Below are 18,850 nucleotides of genomic sequence, written 5' to 3' on the forward strand. Positions count from 1 at the left end.
ACAAATAAAATGATTTAAACGCCTGTTAAAAATCAAGTTACCAAAATGTAAGTTTACCTGTAAAATACCAATATTTAAAAAAAAAATCACATACTTCTGAAAATAAAAGCCATTGTAAAACGCGATCCCCCGTGTTCTACAGATGCGTCCGTCTGGTTCAGCTGTAAATGATGACCACAAACACTTGAGGTCTGTTTAAATGGGCTGAGTTTTACCCCCATAAATGATCTGTCATAACCGCATCATGCGAACAGCTGGGTGCGCAGATACCAGTCACATGACATGAGTTCACAATCACACCACAGCTATCTGGCGCCATCTTCTGTTTAAATCTGGGGTTCATGATGCATCGCGACAAACTCAAAATGACTTAAGTTTAAAACACATTTTATTCATATCAATTTTATATAATTCTCAACAGAAAAATACACTTCCCTTAGACTAGACAACAATTGATCTCCTTTTGCTTTCCATATATTTAACGAATGCAAGGCTTTCTGTCTTGTAATTTAACTCAGCAGTTGTTTTTAATTAGTCTATTTTTGATTGTTTTTATTTATTTTAGTAGACGAACGGATATTTATTAAACTCGATATACAGTAGCCTACAAAACGTTAATTGAGTTAACGATTTCTTGGATGTCTGTTTAGTTAAAACACTAGGCCTACGTTCACTCACAACGTCACATCCTTATCTAACTAACAGCCTCAAAACACATGTTACTGTTTTAAATAATAACTTAAAACCACACACATACGACCTAAGCAAAAATGCTGAATTGTGAAATGAACAGACCCATTATCTGTCAAACCGTATGATCTCGTTTTTCATTGTTTTAAAGTGAACATGTGAATGAGTTTGCTTCAGTCACCGTTTAGAAACACATTTTAGCCTCTGGTAAAAACAATGAATACACTTCCCTTAGACTACGGTACACAACAATTGATCTCATTTTGCTTCCATATATTTAACGAATTATATTTTGTCTTGTGATTTAACTCAATAGTTGTTTTTAATTAGACTATTATTGATTGTTTTTATTTATTTTAGTAGACGAACGGATATTTATTAAACCCGGTATGCAGTACAAAACATTGAGTTAACGATTTCTTGAATGTGTGTTTAGTTAAACTATTTTTGAACTGAATAAAACAACATTGGTAGCTCTACACTTGAATAATGGTCTTAACAGTTTAAAAACATTTCCTAAGAGAAGGTGAAAATATATATATATATATATATATATATATATATATATATATATATATATATATATATATATATATATATATATATATATATATATATATATATATATATGCCTATATAAAATGCCTGTAATGGTTTTAAGCTATGAACAGGTGACAGCTTCGGTTTAATTCATGGCGTGAAAAGATCTCACGAGCTCACCACCAGATGGAGCGCTAAATAACCTGTCTCCCGTATCTAACAGTGATCAGACGCCGTCTTGTTTAAATAATTACTTTAAAAAACACGATCCCCACAGGGTCATCACATTACGCGTCGTGACACAAACCCAAAACGCTTTATGAATTTAACCCATGTTACTGTTTTAAATTATTATTTAAACACACACACACTTCGGTCCACCCCCGCGGAGGGGGGCTTGTCAACTGATCTTATGCCATTGTCGTTTTGGACGCGTTCGTGAAAGGACTGAACAGAACAGAAGTGTTAAAGGTATATTTTATATCGCATACTATTTCGTTTTAGCGGTACAACTAAAATGAAATATTGTGTTTAAGTATAAATAACTGTTTGCCAAAGAATAATTTTGATGAACCATTTTTCATTTTAAAGTGAACGTCTGTCTTTGAGTTCTTCAGTCACGGTTTAGAAATACATTTTAGCCTCTGGTAAAAATAAAACCTTAAAGGTGGGGTATGTGATTTTCTTTTTTGACCATTTTTTCAAAATAACTTGAAATCCTATTCCTAACCCACTTACTGGCTGTAAATTAGAAGCACTGAAATGAAAATTAAGCAATTTAATCATCTGTGGAACGGGCAGGACTCGAAAAACTCCAGCCAATCATTTTCAAGACCATCTAGAATCATTGGACAGAAAATGTGTCAATCAAACGGTCGTACCATGCCCCCCTCCCCCCACCACCCTGGCGCGCGTGTCCCGTTCGTGCGCATACTCAAAGCTCGTGACCCAGTAACAGGAAGCGATTTTATTTATGTATGGAGAATAGAGCTTTTATAGTGCTAGTGGGGTTGTTCCACATTTCTATGAATCCTGTTTTGAATAGAAGACCGCTGTACAGACGCCAGGGCTGGCGATGTTCTTTTATTTTTTTACAGTTATGAGAAAATCAGCTCTACACCTTTCAAGAGTGGTATGCGACCCCCTCCTCCTGCTGTGTCAACAATTTGCTCTGAAAAATTGTCTGACAGGTGAATGCACTGTTTGACTAGTGAGTCTAGAACACTGCGCATCTGAGTTTTCGCTCGTGCATGATTGCGCGTCCATGTTTTTCGAATGGGTGGAGTCAGGGCCAGCGTTGGAGGAGAGAAGGTAGGACCTAGAGTTGTGTATTTTCAAAATCTGCCGGCCGTTTTGCAAATCACATACCCCACCTTTAATGCATTAGGTCATTGGTTCCCAACCTGGGGTCCGCGCCCCCTCAGGGGGGCGCCAGAGTTCACAGGGGGGCGCGGAGTGGATATGCTTTGAGGTGAATAAAGATGCATAACATTTTCCACTAATAATTTTATATACAAATATTTTTTTAAAGTTTAAAAAAAAAATAATATGCTTACAATGCCAAGATAAGGTAGTCAAAAATTATCTCTTATATAAAATAATTATTTAAATTTTGCGTGCACACCGTCACTTGCCCAATGTGCTTGTTGTCATAGTAACGGCAAAATCAAAAGGAAAATGGCAGAGAAAGGTAAATGCGGTGATTCTTCATCAGAGGCGAAGAAAAAGTTAAGACACTATGACAAAACCTACATAAATTTTGGTTTTATTGAAGGCCAAGACAAGTCTCGGCCAGAATGTGTCTTTTGTGGTGAAAAACTGGCAAACGACAGCATGAAACCAAGCAAGATGAAAAGACACCAGGAAACGACACCCAGAGACAATCGGCAAAGATAAGGAATTCTTAGAGAGAAAAAAAAGAGATGGCTCTGTCAAAAAGATCGAAAGAGCAGGTAGTGACACTAAAGTTTCATTTGAGTGTTCGCTGTTGATTGCCAAGGCAAAAAAGCCGCATAATATTGGAGAGGAGTTCAATCAAACCCGCCTGCATTAAAATAGTGGAGGGACTATATGGCCCGCAAGCAGCTGAAAAGGTTAAATCTGTCCCACTTTCTAACAACACTGTTAAAGACAGAATTGATAAAATGGCAGAAAACTGCAGAAACAGTTGCACAAAAAGCTTAGAGAAGTCCAATTTGCTATACAGCTGGATGAAACGACCACAGTAGCGGGAGAGTCTGTGCTTATCGTATATGTACAGTATGTGGACGGAGATGAGTTGAAACGGGACATACTTATGTCTACCAATTTACCCACAACAACTACAGGTCAGGATATTTTTACGGCTGTTGATTCATACCTCACATCGTACAATCTGCCCTACACAAATATCGTCGCTTGCTGCACGGATGGAGCTGCCGCGATGATGGGTAGAAATAAGGAATTTAACAGCCGTTTGATGGAAAAGGCTCCAGACTGTGTAATTTTCCACTGTATGATACATCGCCAGGCACTCGCCAGTAAAAAACTGTCCAGAGACCTTGGTGACATACTGGCAACAGTTGTAAAAGTCGTAAACTTCATTAAAGCTCGCCCTACCAACCAGAGATTATTTGCACAACTGAGTGAGTATGAAGCGCACCAAACTCTACTGCTACACACGGAGGTGCGCTGGCTTTCGCGTGGCAAATGCTTGTGCGCTTTCTAGAACTGCAGGATAAAATCCTGGAATTTCAGCGAAATCAAAACACACTGTTGGAGCAGCTGACTGATGTGTTCTGGATCAAAACCGCATACCTTGCTGACATATTCACTCTTTATAATGAGACTAATAAGGATCTGTGCATGTAAGTAGGCTACATACAGCATTCTACCGTGCATATTTAACATTACGTCATAACATTCAGTATTCTATGTTTATACACAAAATCCTGAAAAAAAGAGAAACAACTGCTTTTTACTAGTTGTGTAAAAATGAAAATATTAGGCTAAAAGGAAACATTTGAAGTTGAAAGGAACATTCCCTGTGTGTTCATGTAATAAAATGTCATTAAAAACTTAAAACTAAATTTAGTTACTATATACAGTGTGTGTGTGTGTGTGTGTGTGTGTGTGCATAGCATTAATATATATATATATATATGGGGGAGGGGTCACAGATTGTTAAATATGTACATAGGGGGGGCCCCCAAGGAAAAAGGTTGGGAACCACTGCATTAGGTATTATGAACTAACAATGAACAATATTGTGACGAGGAGGAGGGCGGGGGCGGGTCGTGACTATGAACGTCCGGCCCCCAGTTGGGTTAATCAGCCGAGGAGAGGGATAGATGCGGCAGTTCGGGAGAGAGAGATTGTTTTGTCTTTTATGTTTAAATTTTACATTAAACATTACTTTGATGGTTCATCTGGTTCTGGTTAATGTTCATTTATAAAAAATAAATGTGTTCATTGTTAGCTCATGTTGAGCCCTATTCGGATTGCAATTGTTTCTCAGGGTGACGTCTATAAAAGTACATTTTCATGGCTCCGCTGTGATAAAACTCGTTTTAATCACGGGGGACGAGCGAGACTTTTTGTCAATCTCGTGATTGCAGTTGCACTTGTTATTTGGAAAATTCATCAACCCATAACTGTATCCTCTGTATTTGCATTTAAATATGTTCGCTAAAGTGAAAATAACATTTTAAAGCATGTGGGAACTGCACTGCAAAGTGCTGCAGACATTTATAGTGTACATTTTCACATATGGAACAAGCCAAAATGCTTGCAAAGAGCAATCAAACAAATCAAGAAACTGTAGGGACAAGACTGTTTATCAATGCAGCCAAATAAAGTTAGTGGGGATACTCTAAAACCTTTTAAATAAGATAGACATTAAACTTTTCTGGGAATACTCGACTCGTACAATGGAGTAGTCTTGCAAGCCCTATGTATACATATATTTAGTGAGCATTTCTACATTAAAATGGGATTTATTAAAATTAATTATTGTAATTATAGTAATTATTGTTGCTATAATAATGGACCATTAAACATTTTACGTGATCTGGCTCTAGTTTTTCTTTCCCTTCTACTTAAGAGTTTCCACTCACTGTGGTTGAGCAGCGACGTGCAGCTCTCGTGTTGGAAAAGCTGAGGGAATACCACCTGTACCTCAAGGCTGAGAAGTGTTCTTTCCACCAGACATCCCTCCAATTCCTTGGTTACATTATCAGGGGGGAGTGGGGTGTGATGTCACGGATCCTTCTGACCCACCTAACAATTTCACTCAACCCTCTCACTCTCGTGAGTACTGATCACCCACACCTGCCTCCAATCATTGCATCAATCAACTCCTCTATATAAACCTCACTCTCCTTCCATTCTGTGTCTGGTCTCAACGTCGTGTGCAGACTCACCTGTATCTCCAGCGTTAAACGCATCACCTCTCCTCTCCTCTCCTCTCCTCTCCTCTCCTCTCCTCTCCTCTCCTCTCCTCTCCTCTCCTCTCCTCTCCTCTCCTCTCCTCTCCTCTCACTCCAGTGCCCATCTGCTCAAAGCAAGCTTCATTGTTGCAAACCCTCCACCTCAAGGAAAGTCACCATATCTATCAGCATCAGTCTTCATCACGTAAACTATCACCACTTCAACCCAGTACTGTCATGTCATCACTTACCTGCTGTCTCTGTGTGTTAATAAATACTTGCTTGGGTTCAAACATCATCCTCGAATCTGAGTATACGTTACAATGCGCCATGAGATTAAAACAATGTCTACATCAAGTTATAAATGAAACACAAACTGGCTTTATGAAAGGATGTCATATTAGTTGCAATACCTGACTTGTTTTGGACCTTAGATGGAGGAAGTTTATTCAGATGCAATCATTTTATTTCTCGACTTTTATAAAGCATTCGATCACCAATTTCTTTTCAAGTCTTTAGATGCCTTTTGGATTTGGGAAAAAAATTATTCATGTTGTACAAATGCTGTATAGAGATTTTAATAGTTGCATAATGTTGAATTCGCATACATCTTCAATGTTATCTGTCCTTCGTGATATACATCAGGGTTGTCCTTTAAGCCCCTTTTTATTTTTATTTGTAGAAGAAATTTTAGCCATCAATATTTTGCACAACAAGAACTTCACTGATCTTAACATCTTTAATAGGGAGATTCAAATTTCATAGTTAGCAGATGATACAACTTTGAGCTTAAACAGTTTTAAAACCAAGTCAGTTTTAATGTGCTTCATATAACAAAAAAAAAAATCTTATCTTAATTTTATTGATTCCAAAGAAAAAACATACAACACAATATAAAAAAGGAATCAATTAGTTACATTTAACATAAACATTTAAATAAATGTCTGAATAAAACTGTGCAACTGTGAGATAACGGGGTGTGACTTAACTTCTCCTGTTAGTTTGATCAAGAGGCTTTGCAATGGCGAAATAGGGGCAAGGACTTCTTGTTCAGTACGATCCCAGGGAGGGGCTGTTTCAGGTGGAAGCAATGAGCCAAATGTCTAAGACCGAACACATAATAATAAAAAAAATCTTGGGTAGGCCTAGCCCACCCTTGTCAATCGGCCTATGTCATTTATTGAAATGTAACCTGGGACGCTTACCATTCCAAATAAAAGACTATGCTATTTAATTGCTTGAAATAAGAGAGGTGGACATCTACAGGGAGAGACTGTAGCAGGTAGTTGAATTTTGGAGTACAATTCATTTTAATAACATTAACCTTCTCAATCATAGATACATTTAATGTAGCCCACCTGCCCACATCACTCAAAAATCTTTTTATTAAAGGGTTGAAATTAACTGACTAAATCACATAAATTTGCTGTAAAATTCCCAAATACTTAATGCCCTGTTTGGGCCATTGAAAGGTGCCTGGCTGAAAAGCTGTTACTGATTTATACCAATTAACTCTATCCTGAAAATTTAGAAAAGGAATTGATAACTCTGTGGAGGCAAGGCATAGATCTATTGGGGTCAGAGACGAATAATAAAATATCATCTGCGTAAAGCAAAAGCTTATGCGCCACACCTCCCAACATCACCGTTGGAAAATCATCCTCCTTATCGTGGCTGCTAATGGCTCCAGGGCAAGACAGAACAATAATGGGGAAAGAGGGCAACTCTGCCGGTGCCCCTATCCAGAGTAAAATCATTTTAATAAAATTAGTCAAATAAATACATTTGTTTGTACCACCACTACAGGGCGTCTATAAAGTAACTTAATCCATCCATTAAAAGTATTTCCGAATCCAAATATTTCCTAAATCTAAAAAATGTATCCTAAAGATAATCCCATTCTACCATATCAAACGTCTATATGTACTGTAGAAGAGATGTCATAACTTAATCGGTTAGCCTGAATTTTTTACAAAATTGCAACTGGATCAGTGAAATTGGATGGCAACTTTTACACTCGCTTGGATCTTTGTCCTTTTTAAGAATCAGACTGATCCAGACTTGTGTCATGGTTGGCGGGAGCTTTCCATTCTTTAATGATTCCTTATAAACTTCTAGCAAATGTGAAGCCAGTTCTGTAGCATAAGATCTAACATTTTCAGCAGCATAACCATCTGGCCCTGGAGCCTTGCCCGTAGGTAAGGCCTTTATTACCTCGTCAAGCTCCTCCAAGTTCAGAAGATAATTATTTTGCTCAGTCGTCAATTTATGGAGTTCTACTGGTTCCACAAAGTTTCTAATATCTTCATCAGTAGACGAAGACATGGAACTATAAAGATCAATATAGAAATCTTTAAAAACATTATTACCAATGGCCGAGGTAAAAATGTCACCACCAGCAGATTTAATTGAGGGAATGGTAGAAAAAGACTCTCTGCTTTATATATCTAGCCAAACGTTTTACTGCTTTGGTCCTTCATCCAGGCCGAGATATCTGCCAGGCATGCAGTATTTGAGCAGTCACTGTGGTGCTGTTGGGCTGGAAAGACAAGTAGAGTCAGCTTAGCAGTGGTAAGAGAAACCATGTGACTGAATGATAGGTCCCAGTGATGTTGAGTATATAGAGAAGAGAAGTGGTCCAAGCACTGATCCCTGAGGTACCCCAGTATGGCATTGATGTGGCTTGGATACCTCACCTCTCCAGGCTACCTTGAAGGACCTACCTGAGAGATAGGAGTTAACCCAGTCAAGCACAGTTCCTGTGATAGAGAGTAGAGAGGGTGGAGAGTAGGATCTGATGGTTGACTTGTGTCAAAGGCTGCAGAAAGGTCCAGCAGAACCAGAACGGATGATCTGGCCTCAGCAACTCAGTGAAAGACAGCAAGGCAGTCTCGGTGGAGTGTCCACTTTTGAAGCCTGACTAATTGTCATCCAGCAGCTTGTTCTGTGAGAGATAGGCAGAGATTTGATTGAAAACTGCCCTTTCAAGTGTTTTTTGGGATGAGAGAGACTGGTCTGTAGTGTTCTATCTGTGTAGGGTTAAGTGCAGGTTTTTTCAGCAGCAGGGTTACTCGAGCCGGCTTAAATGTAGTGAGAAAAGTGCCTGTAAGTAGAGACGTGTTAATTATGTGTGTGAGTTCAGGTAAGATAGATGGAGAGATGGCCTGGAGAAGGTGTGATGGAATGGGGTCAAGGGAACAAGTGGTGGGGTGGTTTCAGTGGAGGAGTTTAGAGACCTCAGTGTCAGTCAGAGGAGAGAAAATAGAGACAGAAGGGTTGCATACAGGAGACAGATGTTTGATAGGGTGCGGTGCTGTGAATGTATTGCTGATGGTTGTAACCTTGCGCGAACCTTGGCGAAGATATCTGGTGTCAGTGATGTGTCAGGTGGTGGAGGGGGAGGGCAGAGAAGTGTGTTGAATTTTCTAAACAAGCTACGAGTGTCTGTGGTGCTGTTGATCTTTGTCTGGTAATAGGAGGTTTTTGCAGCTTTAACGTTATCTGAGAAAGTTGCGAGCAGAAGCTGTTTGATTTCTTTTTCTCCATATGTGGCAACACTTCTAAACTCACCTGGGCATGATCTGAGACTAAGATGTTTCCAATTGAGCAATCAACAACAGATGAAATGAGGGACTTGGATAAAAAAAAAAAATCTATTCTAGAATAAATCTTGTGGACTGATGAAAAAAATGTATAGTCCATTCCAGATGGGTTCAAATGTCTCCAAATATCGGTAAGACCAAGATTTTTACACATCCTGTGAAGTGTCAATGTTGCCCTAGGGGGCTTGCACACTTTTGCTTTACTGTGATCAAGGACTGGGTCCATCAGAAGATTAATGTGTCCTCCCGATATTATATCATGAGGGGTGCCATCAGCTGGCAACATCCCTTCAAGATCTATGATAAAGCCCTGATCATCAGCATTAGGTGTGTAAATATTAGCCAAAATCAGCCTTTGCCCATGAATTTCAACTAAAACAATAATGACTCTTTCAAATTTATCATTAATCTGTTTGAGAAATTTGAATTGTAGAGGCTTATTTATCAATGTAATGACTCCATTGCTTTTACTTGAGCCAGCACTAAAGAAAATATGTCCACCCCAGATCTTCCCATATTTTCCAGCTTCCCGCATTTCTTGAAGAAATACTATATCATATTTCTTACATTTAAGAAAAGAAATAACCTTCCTTTTTTATGGGGTGCCCCAACCCATTTACATTCCACGTGAAGAGAGACAATCCACTCATATTAACATATGAGATTTATAATAGATAAAATTATTGTGACAAAAACTAAAATTATAAAGACCACATTTCAGCTTCGGTGCAACAATCTAACCCCGAACTTCCCCCAGAACCAAACAAACAGAAAAAAGAAAAATGTGTCCATTAACCCCTCACACGGCATCGCCAACCAGCGTCGAATCCTCTAAACTCAGAGTCCATGCAGGCCTACGAGAGCTCCCGCGACAGCATTGCTATCGGATTGCTCAATTTTCCCTCACAAATTTGTAAGGCAAATTACAAACATAAAATATTTAGTAAAACAAACCCCAGCTTGTAGCCTTATTCACAGAACTGTCCAGCCAATTTCAAATTCCAGCCAATATAAAGCCGTTCAGTTTCCTCGGACAGACAATCGAATGTTCAGTAAGCCAGCTTATGAGTGCAGCAGCAGTAATCATTCCAATGTCCAGCAAAAATACTCCACAAATCATACTCCAGCCAACAGGTGGCATAAGCACAAGCAACGAAAAGATTCATCCACAACTGTCCCAAAGCAGTATGTTTTAACAAAACAAGCTCCACCCGCTAGGCAGAACCAGCACAAAAAAAATCTACTTTATAAAAGACCTTTGTGTGTACATGTAGATATTTTGCAGTCATCCATAGTGTCTATTCTCAATCTGGCTGGGAACTTCATTGTTTCTTCAAGGAAAAGTGTTATTCCACAAAACAAAACAGCCGCTCCAGCCGCTCGGCAGAGCCAATGCAAAAAGAAACAAAAATGGTGCCCAGCTTCCTCCGAAAGCCACACAAACAATCTGTTTCTGTGATTGTTTCTATGAAAGACATTGCCTGATTGGGACATGTAAATACTTTGCGACCGTCCTTCGCATCTATTCTCAGTCTGGCCGGAATCATCAGTGCAAAAGCAATCTTACGTTGATGCAAGAGTTTCTTGCATTCCTTGGAAGAAGCTATTGCATTTCTCTCTCGTCGAGTTCGCAAAGTGCAGGAAAAGGAAATATTGTGATTCTTCCAAGAAAGATTTCCTTTGCTCCTCGCCTGGCGCAACACAAGATCTTTATCGGATGATCTCAGAAATTTGTCCAGGATTGATCGCGTTCTGTATCCCTCAGCAGATCCGTAAGCCAGGACTCTGTGAGCTTGCTCGATTTCCATCTTATGGCCCGTTATGTCTAGCAGACTCAGGAAGAGCTCGTCCAGAAATCTCACCATATCTCTGCCTTAAGTTGTTCCCTCGGCTCCAATTTCTCCAAAAACCTTTCCACATCTATCTTGGTTGTGGGCGGATTAGCGGATAATTCCCTTTCTGATGGCTCCAGATAATCAACCTGTCTCCTAACATCTGCCACTCTTGTAACCAACTCAGATAATTTTTTTCCATCGCCATAATCGATCGACGTATTACAGCTAGATCCTCCAAGTCAGCAACTACCTTCCTCAGCATCACCGACATGTTGGACAGTTGACACTGGATTCCTCCTGCTGAGCCATCCAAATCGAGTCCACATACATCCGAGTTCATGAGATGGAGGGAAATTAGCAAAGGAAAGGGATAAAATGTTAAAGTGGAATGGAGCCTAGGTAGCTAGCTAAGTTCACTATGATGAGGTTATTAAAATGTAGTAAAAAAGGGTATATTTGGTGTATCTTCATGATTATATGATAATGGTTTAACTAGTATAGTACATTATTTTTCCACGCATCTTTTTCATCAGGGAGGTAGATTACGCTAGCTAGCTTATTAAAACTATTATATATAATTATATTACTCATATAATATTTTGTCACTTAACATCCTTTTTAGCTAGTCTGGGAACTTTTACTTTTCTGTGTGTTCATGTCTGGTGGTGTTCACAGCCCTTCAGCAAATGATGGTAAACCTCTCTGCTTTTTCTCTTTGCTTTCCTTTTTGTGACATGGGATATGTATTTCCTGTGTTTTAGGAGAGTAAAAAAGGAAATGCAATCATGCTCCATAGCACACTCACTCCAATGTTTACATTTCACACCATCACCAACTTATGTATTTGTTTCGGACATTCAAGTACCACAGTTGAAAAGAAACTCTAACTGGCCCGGATCAGCATGGAACGGTACGGTTTTGCAACAAGAACTGTTACATTTACGCATTTGGCAGATGCTTTTATCCAAAGCGACTAACAGTGCATTTATTACAGGGACAATCCCCCCGGAACAACCTGGAGTTAAGTGTCTTGCTCAAGGACACAATGGTGGTGACCTTCTGATTAACAGCCCTGTGCTTTAGCCACTTTACCACCACCACTCCTATTTATAACTGTTCTGCCCAGTTGTGGATAAGCAACTATAGATTACCCAGAAAAGAAGTCACTTTAACAGCGTTGTTATGGTTGGACAACAATCCTTATTCAGAAATATTCAGAAATGAAGTGGAGTAACAAAAAATCTATTTCTTACAGGAACATTGAATTGATTGTCAAATGCTCAGGATGCTATCACAAATACAGTGAAAAAAGAGATAGGCCAAGAATTGTTGATCAGTACATAATTTAAAGGCACCAAGTATTGCTGCTTTTCGATACGAGTGACTTCAGTAATTCAATTCAAGTCAATTTTATTTGTATAGCGTCTTTCACAACACACATCGTTTCAAAGCAGCTTTACAGAAGATCAGCATTAACAGACGATAAAACTGTAATGTCTATAATGTTGATGAATCATCGTTGTGTAACTTAGATAAAATACGATTTTTAATAGTGTTTAAAAATAATTAAATGATAATTGTATTAATAACCCCAGTGAGCAAGCTGTAGGCGACTGGAGTTTAATTCACAAGTAAATGTAATCCTATCATTGAGGATATTGTAAAAATGTGTGGCTCACTGTCCTGGACGATACAGGCTCAAGACTCGAGCACCAATACCCCCTTAGAATCTAAGATTTATGTATATGAAGAACAGTCTCTTCACTCTTGATGAGTGCCTGGGACACTCTGGAACACTTCCTATGACTTGCCCTGTCGTGTTTCATGTCTAGATAATGAGTCCAGAGGGAAACAGCAGCACTCCTATCAACTCATCTCTACAGAGCGACTCTCAGTCTGCTATCAAAGATGGACATTTGTCTCCAGAGAGATTTCAACCTCCTGCTCCTCCCACAGACACCGTCCTAACCACCCCTAGAAGCAAAGCAAAAAAATGCAAAAGTTTAGTAGCATTTGATGGGAAATTTCTGATATTTATACCACCTAAAGGATGGAATGTTTTTAGATACAGATATTCATCACCTTACAGATCCTTTATGATGACACACTCGCCCTTTCATATACACCACCATCCAAAAAAAAACAAAAAAAACACCACATGCCTAAAGCCCTTTAGAACATTACCAAACGACACCCCTTCTCTGGGAGAGTTGGCCGTCGTGCTTACTTGATGACCGCAACGAAACATTTGTGTGTAGCATTGTTGCATGTTCTGTCCTTTTTTTGTTTGTATACCTGGTAATGATAATCCTGTTCAGTTGCAGTAATGTTAGAATGTGAAAGTTGTGTGTCTTAGTTACTGTTATGGTCTTTGTTACTATCTTTTTTTACCTGTTTCAGATAACAATAATAATAAGTTATTATTAATGTTCATTATTATTATTATCGTGTATAATATTATCAAGAGTCTTGCAGTTATTATTTTAAATATTAGATTCTGTGTTTAATGAATTAATTAAATTAATAAAAAATTATTAAACCGAAAGTGTTTGTTAAAAAACTGGCTTTTGTTTAAAGACGGTTATCTCTTTTAGAACTAGAACATCTTCACATTTTTGTAGGTTTTGTTGTTTGTAAAGATTTACAAATTACTGTTGTTATTGTTATTAATAAAAATACATAAAATTTTAGTGACTGATTATTACTTGATTGATTACATGCATTTATGATTAATTATTGTAGGCCAGCTCTGCAATTTCCAGTGCTTGACATCAGGCCCAGTTCTATGGGGTAAGCACCATGTAAAGTATTTGAGTAAAAGTATAATTTTTTTTATTTTTACTTTACTCAAGTGCAAATTTAACCGAATACTTGTACTTTTACTTAATAACATTTCCCCAAAAATGTTTTTACTTTTTACTCCTTACAAATTTACATAAACTTGAAAAGTACTCATTACATTTTTGCACATTACATTCGTTCGTCTTACTGGACTGAAGCCGTCTTCTTACGGCATCTGACAAACAACAGATGTCCAGTCAATTCAAATGCAGAGTCGCACGGCGGCTGGGTGGAGTTCCGACCATCTGCAGAGGCAGAATTGCAGATCTGATTTGAGCCCCGGATATGTTGAAATATTTGAGCGACTGAATGTTATGTATTCATTTAAAACTATGAGCATGAAGTGAAAAACTGCCGCTTTTTGTCCTAAACTTTATTCTAATCGCCTGCTACATCTACAGATTGGACAGTTACGAAGTCAAAAATAATAATTCATGCTGCAAATATATATATATATATATATATATATATATATATATATATATATATATATATATGAAGGCTTTTGTTATTAAATGTGTACATCATTTATTTCTACACTTGCCTTCACATTTGAGGCTACTTTTACATGAATCCAGATACATTTTAAAACATGTTTTCATTTTCGAAACGCTCTATGTCCACACTGACGTTTTCAAAATTTTTCCAAAAGTTGCTTGTCCACACTGAAATGTATGAAAATTAAATACTCTTACTGTGCATGCAAAAAAAAAAAAAAAATCGCCATTCCTTGTATGGTCTGAAACGCAGTTGTCCTCATGTTCCATCGCCAGACAGCAATTCAGAGTAAACTTCCCGTCGCCTTTAAAGGAATGCAATGTGAAGGTCGTACAAAGTAACATTTATCTTTAACAATGCTATCAAAGTGGATATCAGACACAACAGTCACGAGAAGTAGGTAGGACCCAAACGCAGAAACAAGTAAAAGAGCTTTATTACAAAAATAAAATCAAAACTCCCACAAGGGGAAAAACTGAAATAATAAACTCCAAAAAAACAAATAAACAAACAAGAAACCTGACCGAGGTAACATGAGCAGACTGGAACAAACTGACAATCTGGCACAGGACAGAACACGAGCTTAAGTAGGGAAGGGGCCGTTGCTGCTGAGCTGGATGGAGAAACTAGTTGTTGTCCGGGTAATGGAACTAGCATTCACCACGTGGCACTTGCAAAACACAAGAGAGAGAGAGGGACACAGAAACAATGAAATGCACAAAACACACAGGCAGAGGAGACTATTATGAATAAACAAGGATCAAAGTGGCAGACTACAACAACAACGCCGCTACAACATGGGCCATCTTGATTGTTTTGGGTTGAAAGGATCACAAGACTGCGTCGCAAGACAACAAATCAGATATCTCTGTCTTACATATCCACACTATAGACAGTGTTTTCAAAAAGCTCAGTTTCACTGACAAAAATGCTGTCTCAGTGTGGACGGAAGGTCAAAACATAGAGAACATTCTTCTTCAAAGCTTCATTCGATTTTTTTTGATTATCTTTCTCTATGACTCAAGGGGCTGTGTGCTTTGACATAACAGTTCATGTGTGCCTTCTCCCGTGTAACCAACATTGCGTGACTGTGGCAACGTTTTTGCTAAATAAAATTCTGTGGTTCATTACAAGTCTCAGCGCCGTTCCGAAGTGAAATGTCCACTGTGTGGTGCGAATAGCGAGTGAAATGTTCTCCCGAACAAATGAGATTTTTAAGTTTAATGTTCTAAAGAGATTTAAATCAACAAAACCGACCTCACTATCCTAAACCTTAAACCTAACCGATAGTGTCATAAAAAGCAAATGTGAGATGAAAACACAACCTCTCCATTTTGTGGTGCTTCTATGACACTTTGGGCTCACGCGTCGACTCGTGTACTCTTTTTTTTACTTTAACTCAAGTATGCTTTTCACTCAGTATTTATCCATTTGCGTAAGTATAATTTCTGAATACTTTTTACACCCCTGCTCAAATGGACACTCAATTGTATAACAGTTGTGCTTTATTGCATCTTCACTTTAACTACTAGAGCAACCTCACTAAATAAAGCACCCTCAGAGATTTGAATCTGGAAACGGGCCTGCTTGACATGAGAATATTTAAAGTCATCAGCCATCCTTGGAAACTATTTCCAGTCATGAAAGAGCAGCTCCTATCTACTTGAAAGGGGGAACACTGAAATCTTCAAAACAGTTTGTCAAGAAAACAATTGAACATATTTCAGAAATCTGACAATACTGGAATCATAACTTGTGCTTCATTACCTCCAATTATCAACAACAACAACAACAAATACACGTTTTCAAGTTGATTGACAGGCGATGTCTGTATCTAAAATGAGATTGGCAATTTTGCCTATAAAGTGGGACTTCCTTTCTACATCCGTTGACGTTCCAATTTCTCCCATTCATTTTAATAGAAGTGGGCCGTCTCTGCTAAATACTCTCTGATATTTATTTTTGTTAAAGTTCCTCTCCAGTCACTGGTTTAACCCCTCAAAACGAATCTTTGTTGATAAAAATTACATTTTTAAACGTTTTTTTTTCCTCAATGAAAATAATCCATTCATGAATTAAAATGTCTTGGATATAACTCTGCACCTTTGGTTTGAATATTCAAATGAGTCCCCGCCTCCATCTCCACTCACCCCTGTACTGTACCGCTCGCCTGTGACGTATGAAACCCTGGCTGTCTGAATCCGTGTTTTTGAGATTGTCTTTGCTAGACTGTCACGATCGAGTAGTGACATAGACTGCAGTTCCAAGGCAAAAATGCTCAGCCATGGTGTTGACTGCTGATTTCACTGTGTGTGTCTTCTAGCATATAAAAAACACCATATGGACATGTTAAGGTTCAGTTTTGATTTGGTTGATTTTCACTGGAGGGGGTCTTGAACAGCCGTGTTTTGTTTTTTGGTAAGAAGTTAAGTAATGTGTAACAGAACTAGAATGTCTATCTACGTTCATCAATTGAATACTTTTATCAAAAGAACTACATTTAAAGATAAAGGTACTGTAAGCGATTTACGGAATGGTATGTGGAAAATGTTCCTCCTTGAAAGATATCACTAAAATAAATATCCTTAAATATCTCTGTCTGTGACAGCACTAGACTGTAAACAACAAACAAAAATGTGACCGCGGGCTGTGGACCACTCATCTATTATAGATCAGTGCTGTTGACACGTTCTTTGATCAGCCAATCAGAAGACTTTGATGTGCTTTCTGACTCTCAATCATTTTGTATGCTTCATACACACTGCAGCTTAATACGGTTGTCAGATCACCTTTTTGTGCTTTATTCTGTTATGTACACACACACAGTTTGGTAATTTACGTGAGTAACAACTGCATATTACAACCAAATTAACTTCTCGAATTTAACAACAGCAATTTAGACGCGTATACACAAAACACTGCAATTCTGTCAATGGCAGCTAACTAAACACTGCCGATGCTACATTGACAGAACACCGGTGTTTGTTGAAAATACGTCTCTTTTGAATAATCTCTTTGGATAACACAAAGCAGGTTAAAATGGTGACATTCATGTTTCTTGTTAACAGGTGCAAGATGACAGGTATTTACACCTAGTGTAAATAATCACTCTGTGATAATGATAATAACGTTATATTTCTGATATTATTGACGTTTCTAATGCTTTCCATCATTTAAAGTTAACGAAACTATGAAATGCTAGCGTAAAACGCAAAGGTGAAAGCGTTGCAGCTGAGTGCGCACGCGCGGAATCCCTTCTAGACACGAGCACTTGTGGGTAAAGTAGTTTTCTGTTTATGTTCTCTCACAGTTCATGTGTATATTTGAGCTGAAATGTACACTACATATCCCACACGGCACGTGAAATGCATGTGCCGTTTAAATACTGTTTCCTTTTTCAAAACGTTTGTTTGGCTCATCAGATAATCCGTGTGTGTGTATGGTAAGTTTCTAAAATCCAACTTCATATCTTGTTTACATTCGCTGATATTAAAGTATAAAAGCAACACGCGGTGTTTACGGAAACCTTGTAGACATCAAAGCAGATAATCATATTAACTCATTTAACTCGTATTCTTCAACCGTTTTGTTTACCACCCAGATTCATCTAATTTAAAGGATAGTTGTATTGAAGTATGTGTGTGTCCTGATTGTCACATGAAGTATGTGCTTTACTTCTCTCGTTTATGTCATTTAAAACGAGTAAATACTCTAACGAGGCTTCTAAGTGTCACTTAACCTGTCACAATAATATTGTAGATAACACTGCGGGTTTTGATTGCTTTTGGAAGTCTTGTATTTAAAATAGGCATGTTTTATTATGTGTGTGTTTCATATATATATATATATATATATATGAAACATATATATATATGAAATATGAATGCGACTAACATGATTAATGTTTTCTAACAGTTGAAGAGTTCACATCCAGACACACACCTGAGTCATATGACTTTTACAAATGTGTAAACTGCACATATGCTTATCTAGTCATTTTTACACTGTGAGTGGATCATATACAGAAGGAATAGTCTGGTGGCTAATGATGATTATTATTGATGTCCAGTTCATGAACGAATTGTTCTTTTGACACGCTTCTTTATAGTGAACGAGTGAACTAGTTTAAAGACTGAACGCTCTCGAGTCAACAAAACACTGAACTGAGAATCGCCTCTTTCAGAGGTGTCCGACATACTGAGAGCCGATGAGCTGCTGATATTGAGTTTGTCTGTGGCGAAATGTCTGTGTTTGGTGTATTTTGCTGAACAACAGAGAGTGTAACGAATAAAACAGATCGGAAATATGTTTATGACTTGATTGTATTACCGTTTTATCAACGTATGTAGATGATCCAGTCTACAGTTTTCAAGTCAACAATACATTGAACTAAGAATCGCCTCTTTCGAACATAATTGATAACGGCTGATCAGTGAGC

At 38.1% G+C, this 18,850-nt stretch overlaps 2 protein-coding genes across 2 annotated transcripts in view; both read left to right on the plus strand.

Annotated features, from left to right (window-relative positions):
* Window positions 1–1,896: 1,896 nt before the first annotated feature.
* On the plus strand, window positions 1,897–13,547 carry LOC127637040 (uncharacterized). The gene is made up of 3 exons (XM_052117887.1): window positions 1,897–2,541; window positions 5,312–5,517; window positions 12,906–13,547. Exons 1-3 carry the CDS (start codon window positions 2,481–2,483, stop codon window positions 13,302–13,304), a joined length of 666 nt encoding a protein of 221 aa, XP_051973847.1. The 5' UTR covers window positions 1,897–2,480; the 3' UTR covers window positions 13,305–13,547.
* Window positions 13,548–17,793: 4,246 nt separating this feature from the next.
* LOC127637034 (sodium-coupled neutral amino acid transporter 9-like) overlaps window positions 17,794–18,850 on the plus strand; it is a 31,983-nt gene continuing 30,926 nt past the window's right edge. The window contains exon 1 of the mRNA XM_052117883.1: window positions 17,794–17,854. The gene's annotated coding sequence lies outside the window, so the exon portion shown is untranslated. The remainder of the gene's footprint in view (window positions 17,855–18,850) is intronic.

This window comes from Xyrauchen texanus, chromosome 44, assembly GCF_025860055.1.
Source record: "Xyrauchen texanus isolate HMW12.3.18 chromosome 44, RBS_HiC_50CHRs, whole genome shotgun sequence".
Lineage (NCBI taxonomy): Eukaryota > Metazoa > Chordata > Actinopteri > Cypriniformes > Catostomidae > Xyrauchen > Xyrauchen texanus.